This window comes from Lupinus angustifolius, chromosome LG07 (genome assembly GCF_001865875.1).
Source record: "Lupinus angustifolius cultivar Tanjil chromosome LG07, LupAngTanjil_v1.0, whole genome shotgun sequence".
Lineage (NCBI taxonomy): Eukaryota > Viridiplantae > Streptophyta > Magnoliopsida > Fabales > Fabaceae > Lupinus > Lupinus angustifolius.
The window spans coordinates 8887775-8895801 of record NC_032015.1 but is presented as its reverse complement, the minus strand read 5'-3'; the positions used below and the strand labels follow the sequence as shown (position 1 = coordinate 8895801).

The window sequence follows — 8027 nt, the reverse complement described above, 5'->3', positions numbered from 1 at the left end:
TCGTAGATATGCGCTGTTAAATTAACATTTTACATAACATGAAAATATTTATACAACATGAATTTTACTTAAGTTGACATGAAGTAGATTATTAATATATAATTGTGTTTATTAATACGAAACTGGATAAAATATTAAACATTACATTTTGTTAATTTGTTTTTGTATTTATTAAGTATTTATAATTTGTTTATTGTGTTTATTAATAAGGATCAGTGCTAAAATATTAAAGAGAATAATCATCCAAATAATTAACAAAAAAAAAAGAAATTAACATCCAAAATAATTGTTTTCTTATTCATTCAGAGAGGCAAAATACATTATAATGAACTAAATGATTTGGTACATACGAATATAATGAACTAAATGATTTGTTAGAAGAAGAAATAATTTTGTCCACAATTTTTTCCTCTACTCATCTACACAAATCTTGTACAACAGTTCATCGATTTCTTTTTAAAATCTAGGTCATTTTCCCATGAAAATCGAATGAGAGAAATCAATGAACTTTAGGAATTGATGCAGATGATGAAGGGAAATAATTGAAAGGGATAAATAAAAATTGAAAGAGATCAATGAACTAAATAATTCATTCAACTTTTCCTTTTATTTACTTTCAATTGCTTCATCTCACGCAAATCTTGTATAACAGTCACTTTCCTTCTGAAATCAAAACTTGTTAAAAACCTCTATGACATGATTCTGAAACAGAAACACAATTTTTTCCTCGACTCCTCTCTACAAATCTGAGTGTTTTTTCTCTTTTTCACTCTTTGAAGTATTGCTCTTTTTTTACTACTTTGTGTTTTTTTCCTCCTATCTTCATGAATATAATCTTATAGAAACACATACTCTTAGACTCTAAGCTAAATGATGAATTTGAACATTGAGTGAACCACAATATTTATAGATGAGCAACCATTAATATTTCAACAACCAAGAAACGCATAACCACCCAGCCATTAATATTTCAACAAACGACGAGACACATTACTACTTCACCATTCATTTCTTGGATGCTTAAAAAGTCGTAAAAAATCAACAACGCATAATTAAGCAAGCGCGATTACTATATAATTTTCAACAGCGCTTCCTTAAATATGCGTTGTTGCATAATTTGTTTATTGTGTTTATTAATAAGGATCAGTGCTAAAATATTAAAGAGAATAATCATCCAAATAATTAACAAAAAAAAAAGAAATTAACATCCAAAATAATTGTTTTCTTATTCATTCAGAGAGGCAAAAAATTTCTCGGATGCTTAAAAAGTCGTAAAAAATCAACAACGCATAATTAAGCAAGCGCAGTTACTATATAATTTTCAACAGCGCTTCCTTAAATATGCGTTGTTGCATATATTCCCATCAACAATGCTTTCTATCAAATGCACTGTTAAAAATAAATCATTCAAGTCAGCGCTAACGTTACTGATGTTCAACAGTGCATTGTCAAGAATGCGTTGTTGAAGTTACACAAATTGATAACGCATGTTTTATTATGCGCTGTTGATGTTCTTCCGCCTCATTTTTAACATCATCATTCAAAATTCCCCTTTTGAATGACCGCTGTTTATTACGATATAAGGCGTAGTGATACTTGGATAATACTTCATTTTCCTTCTTTATTTATTGTCAAGCATGAATCTTAATAAATCGAAGTAGCCAAATTACATTATATGAGTCTAGTCAACTTTTCTTTAAGAAATGAATAAATCAACCACTTTACATCGACTCATATGGATGGCCGATCCCAATAGCAACATGGTATGATTATTTGACTAGTTAAGTAAAATTGGCCGAAATCTATGTTTTATTACAATGTATACCGTATTTACTCATAATATTGTATTGAAATACAATGTAGTTCCATTAAGTTATATACATAATATACGGAAATTGTAGTCCATCATACCGTACATTATTAAATCCATATCCTATAAACTTTAAATTCTTTAGATACAAATTGTTACCACTTATGCAAGTACATAAGATATAAGGATAGCTTCATATCAATTATGAAGAACTTTCTAGTCATACTTTCATGAAAATGAAAAAAAAAAAATGAAAGCAACCAAAAAAGTTTTATTATCACTAGTCATAGTTTCATGCAACTCTGAGTGAAACCTTGATCTTCTGAATGCTCTCTGTGATGAGGTTGCTGACAGAAACAACTGATTCTAATGATAGCTTATTACCATTTGAGAGGGTACTGAGCAAAATTTGCAGCCCAACTGTAAGCAAGCTTCCACCACTACCACCAGTGCCATCTGGATGAATAATAAAGCCCGAAGGTAAGAGAGGTAAGTATGCAGATTCTCCTCCATTCACTACCAAATTCATGGAATCCACGTCAATCGCCACATAAACCACCACAGAAGAAGATATATCAGTCCATGAATCTTGGAGAACCAACATGCTGCTCTCGGAGGCATTAGCCTGCATAGGTTCAAAAAGAGTTGTTGTAGTTAAGGCGACTTCTGATAAGAGTTTAATATCTATATATTGTTGGTGTAAAGATTTATATAATGTTAAAAGAAGATCACTTACTCCACTGCGAAGGACAGAAACACAATTTCCATTTCCTTGTCCCTTTGAAATACGAAACAACTGTTGCATTGGTCCGTTGTTGGCCAAGACATCCCACTCCCCTCTTAATCGCTCGTCGCGGAGGAAATCGAATAGCCTCTGTTGTGACACTGGCATCCAAACTGAGGTTGCAGCACTCAGTACAATGCCAATAGGCTCACCAGCCACATTCTTTCGGGCCATCACTTTCATGTTATCATCCAGAGCATCAAAGCAAAGGGACTCCCATTGGTGCGCAGCCGAAGCACAAAGACCGGTGAAAAAGCTGTTGGTTATGCGTTGTGCAAGCTTCATCATGCCTCTCTTACCTTCTTGGCTCATGCCTGCAAGAATAATGGTGAACATCAAAGTTGGAACTTGAATATATCAATTACAAAAGTGAACAAGTGTTAAAGGAAATGACAATATCATGAGTAATAAGGTGTTTTGATAGTTCGGATGAAAGATTTAAGGAATAGACTGAATAGGTTGAAAGTCGAATTTCATCCACAATAAATATTAACTTACTAATATTTCAAAAAAGGAAATGACAATGTGATATACCTGTAGGGTCCTCAGTTGGGATGGGAGGGGATAAGAGAGTTGATAAGCATTCAAATTGTCTCTGGAGAGAGGCAATCCATCTTTGAGCACCGAACCCAATTCCGGAACTAATCAATGGACGATAGAGATGATGAATCAAAGTTTCATCATATTGATTATGCTCAATCCAAGTTACCTGTAATAATGTAACTTATGTTATCAGTATGATGATTAGTACATATTCAATGTAATAAAGAATTTTTAAGAAATGCAAAGTCCTATTATCTTAGCAAAGTAGTTCTGGTAAAAAAAGTCTCGAGGTTCAATCACTGTGGAGTACAAACTCTACCAAACAGACCACAAACATTAATTAAAAAAAAGAATGTCGTTAAAAAGTTCACATTGAAATTTTGCATTATAACATATTTTTTGTAGCAATGAAGAGAATTATAATCACACATGTATATGGCATGAAGTATTAACAGTACATGCTTAACAATCAAGGAAATGTTAACATAAAAACTTCAGTATAGTTTCGTAAATAATATTAGTATACTGTTTACAATAAGAGATAGTAGTAGAAGCATCAAAATGTATTTCAAATACTATAAAAACGAAACAAAATTGAATCTTCAATGTTCAAAATATAAACAAACCATATAAGAATTGATTCACTAATTTCTAAAAGTAACAATAGACAATATAAACACAAACATTATGCAACCTTAACTTTGATGTCACAAGATTGAAATAGAATTTAATCACAAGATTGATTGCATGATAAGGAAAATAATGGTTTAAAATAACTGAGCATTTACTTGCCTTGGAAAGGCCATTGGCTGTGTCTTGTACAATGCAGCCAGAAGGCATCCTCCGACAGTTCATGATATGGTATGGAGCATTGGTAGGGTTATGACCAATTTCAACTGAAACATCGACCACGGCCCATAAACCTTCCGTATGCTGCTTGCAATACCTAAGGAAGGTAAATTGACGAATCGGGACAAGTGGCGAAGGCAATTGAACCTCAGCATGTATCTGAAAAGACACAAAAAATAACATTTTTATATTGTTTGTTAAAGTCTGATTGATATGAGACAGAGAATTAGATACCCTTAAAAACAAATGATCTCTATCCGTTGAATTGAAGCAAACATAAAAGGTGGAGAAACATACAACTTGCATAGCTCCATTTTTGTTGCCAGGTATGCCTGTGGATATTATTTCCAGGGTGACAGCTCTTGCAATTGCAGCGGGAAAGATCTCTGACCATTGATCCTATTCACAGGAGTAATAAATAACTCAAAAATATATTCATCAATTCAAAGACTAAATAGTCATCACAATTAATCATGAAGAATATAACTGAATAATATTATGTGTATCATACCACATTCATCAACATTTCTACAAGGCCTAAACCATTGCCTATCACTAAACCAGATTCTCTGCTAGCATCAGTCACATAACCATTGGGTTTTGGACCAAGACAAGGAGGAACCAAAATCCTTTCATACTCATCCTGATTCAGCACTTCATTCCTACCATCTGAACTCTTAACCCAAAGAGGGCTATCTGGCTGAGCCATCTTAATAAGCTCTCCCATTGCAACCATCCCAAGTTCTATAAGCATTGCTCTCTCATTTTGGATTTGATTTCCCATAATTCCCATTGGTGGCCTAACAATATTCCCAGACATTGCAGGTGGAGGAGTTTCCATAAGTCCTTCTCCGAAATCGAGCCCCATTGGCAATGGCATCATGCCATGGTTGCTCGGACCAGCAAATCCATTCATTCCAATAGCAAGGTCTAGGTTCGAATTCGGAGACTGAAGACCCATGGGACCAACCAAGGGTGACAATGCTCTACCAACAAACTTGTTTGCTAAGGTACATATTCGGGTCAATTCATCTTTCAGTCGAGCATTTTCAATCCTTACTTGGTGCTCATCAAATATAATTTGGCCAGGGAGTGCTGTGCCACCACAAGTTTGACACATTGGGTTTGCCACTGCTTCTTTCATCAAACTGTTTTCGGCGCGAAGCCTCTCATTCTCTTGCCTAAGCATCATGTTCTCATGGCGCTCTAGTTGAGTCTAATTCAAGAAATTCAATTAGTACAGTAATCAAAGTATATCAACAAAGTGAAAAAAGAAGAGAATGGAACAATGCTTATATATTTCAATTCACCTTCATTTGTGTACGACGGTTCTGAAACCAGAACTTCACTTGCTTGTTAGACAAGCCAAGCCTGTTGCTAAGATCATTCCTTTGCTTTTCATCGGGGTGTGGACACTCCTTGAAGAAACTGAACCAATAAGAGCAAAATCCAATTAGCACACAATTCAATAAGAGATAATCATAATTGTAATAAATGATTTTCATAATTTCAGTAAAGTATTTTTTCATATTAGAAGATAAGTTATTCCCTCTAGTACGGGGAGGCACTTTATTCTCATTTCGTAAAGGCATACGTTTCAAGCTCTTGTATTTGTGTAGAAGTGTGTCTGTGATACTTCTTCCTCCTCTGATTTCGAGGGGTATCCTCGCCAACATCTTGATCATCACCGGATGCACCATCAAAATTGTCACTTCCAGAACGACTTTCATAGCCATCATCTTTTCTCCTTCCCATCTCAAAATTCTCACCAAGAAGACTCAAGTCACTACTTCCCTCCATTTTCCTTTCATGCAGAATAGTCTCATTAGCAACAACAAAAACAACAAGGATGAATAATAACATGGCCAAATCAATTTCACAATCAATAAAGAACTAAAAAAATAAAAGATACCAGAGAAAGAGGACAAAACCAATGAGAGGGTGGAGTATACAACAGAGAAAAGACAAGGTAGAACAATTTTGCTTTGAAACGGACCTAGTACAGAATAAAAAGGTAGCTCAACAATGGCAACTACTAAGCAAAAACATGGTTCAAAGGAGAAAAAAATCAGCCAAAACTCATGCACCCACCACCAGGTCCACCACTATTTATGCTAAACAATCCTCAAAATAACTCTTTTCTTCTTAGGGCACTTTCACAAATTCCAAGGTACCTTTTTTCGTTTTGGATTATTTACTAAGTGTGACCTTTTAACTAGATTATGACAAAGTTTGAAAGTTATGATTTAACTTAATATATATATATATATATATATATAATTTATATTCTTCTGCCAATGAAAATATGATATAGGTAGTATTTTGTTTATTTTTAGAAATATTTTTATAGAAAATGATTAAGCAAGATATATATTATGATTTTACTGGTAGAAGAAAATAATTTATCTCCTTATAATATGACATATTTTATTCTCATATATAAATAAGGACAACCAACAAGTAGTTTTTGGCACCATTGTCAACGCCCATGCACAACTCATTCTCTCACTTATAGAGTAAGTCTCTTTTGAAACAACTGTAATGAGGAACAAGACAAGAATTTGACTTTCTGATCCAAAATGCTCTCACACCTATCTATGTTTCGAATCCTCTCATGCTCCCACCAAAGCATACAGGAAAAGTGTAAAACCATAAGTGACAAATAAGAATGAATAATATATGTTATTGAACTCAACCCATTCTTTGTCGGAACCGAAAAATCTTCAGAGTAGAAAACCAAAAGACATCGAAGAGGTCTTAGCATGTCATGAACGAGAATAAATAATAATACAAAGTTAAAAAAAATTCAAGGATAAATTATCAAAGTTGGTTAAACCCCATGAATAAATTTATAAAAACAACAATATACAAGAAAAAAGAAATAATTAAAAAGTAGACTTTTTGGACATATGTCAATTAACTGCCATTGCTTAATTCCTTTCCAAGGACAAATATCATCTGAGTTGGAAAAACTTTGGATTGGTAAAAAAAATTATATATCATGAATAACAATAATAAAAAGTAATAATATGATCCGTACATTGCTAAGAACATGTTTAATTCCTTCCCAAGGAAATATTTTTATCGAAAACTTCTTACAATAAAAACTTTTCTATATATCATGAATCATGTATAAGAATAAAAAATTAATATAAAACTAATAAATTAAAGAATAAGTTTTCTTGATAATGAGTGACTAACTTCTTTCTAGGTTGAGATAATTGGAGTTGATACAACTTCTCAGAATTAAATTTTTTTCTTTATAGATGGTACCAAATTCGTATCATTGTATTACAAGTTTTAAAAAGAATGTGAATTGGAGATTTTTTTACTGTGTTTTTAAAAAGATGAAAAGTAGATAAAAAAACAATCTTTTAGAGATGATCTCATATCCATTGAGTAAAGTGACTTTTCAAATGCATCAACCCAAATTCAAGCAAAAAAGAACTAGTTTAATTCACCAAAAAAACAACCTCAGTTGACACACACTACGGAGAGTGAAGGACAGAATCAAAAGTTATAGCAATTCAAGTACGGAGAATATTGTACCTTCGAATTCGTCAGAGCAACGTAAACGTCAGAAACTTGCCCCTGGGATCTGAAATAGACAGAGAATATATTATAATAAATCAACTCCTGAAATTATTATGAGTAACAATAATTATAAATAATAAAAAACCCAAAATTTGTTCTACTGTTCTCTACCTTACGTCACTATTCTACTCTTGAGTACGGAGCAGCACTTTCTCTCTCAAAATCTTCTTCTTTCTCACTCTAGCGTGCATTGGTGGCAATTTATATGGGAGTTAGAGAATGTGTATGAAAGTGATGAGGGGTGTGGGGCCCACTCATAGACGAAGGGGTTGGGGATGTCCACCTCCTTTTCTAAGCGCGTGTGGGTTGTCTATGCTTCAACATTGGTTGGCATTTTTCATTTTGTTTTTTGTTAACAACGTGTAATAATAGGTAAGGAATTAAGGTAATCACTTTTGGAGTATCTTTATATTCCTTTCACAAAGCAAGTGTTGCTCATAAGGTTCT

General features: G+C 33.3%; 1 protein-coding gene across 1 annotated transcript; it reads right to left on the bottom strand.

The window, feature by feature from the left end:
• On the bottom strand, positions 1867–5996 carry LOC109352785 (homeobox-leucine zipper protein ANTHOCYANINLESS 2-like). The gene is made up of 8 exons (XM_019594980.1): positions 5581–5996; positions 5297–5414; positions 4498–5202; positions 4284–4385; positions 3930–4145; positions 3129–3303; positions 2547–2908; positions 1867–2435 (listed from the first exon to the last, which is right to left on the bottom strand). Exons 1-8 carry the CDS (start codon positions 5847–5849, stop codon positions 2103–2105), a joined length of 2280 nt encoding a protein of 759 aa, XP_019450525.1. The 5' UTR covers positions 5850–5996; the 3' UTR covers positions 1867–2102.

Bases quoted from the DNA above. Each gene is read 5' to 3' on its own strand.
- LOC109352785 (XM_019594980.1), bottom strand. From the start codon at position 5,849: ATGTTATTATTCATCCTTGTTGTTTTTGTTGTTGCTAATGAGACTATT. The intron at 5,203-5,296 runs GTGAATTGAAAT...TTCTTGAATTAG, and splicing joins ACCGTCGTACACAAATGAAG to ACTCAACTAGAGCGCCATGA. The intron at 3,304-3,929 runs GCAAGTAAATGC...ACATTATTACAG, and splicing joins CAGCCAATGGCCTTTCCAAG to GTAACTTGGATTGAGCATAA.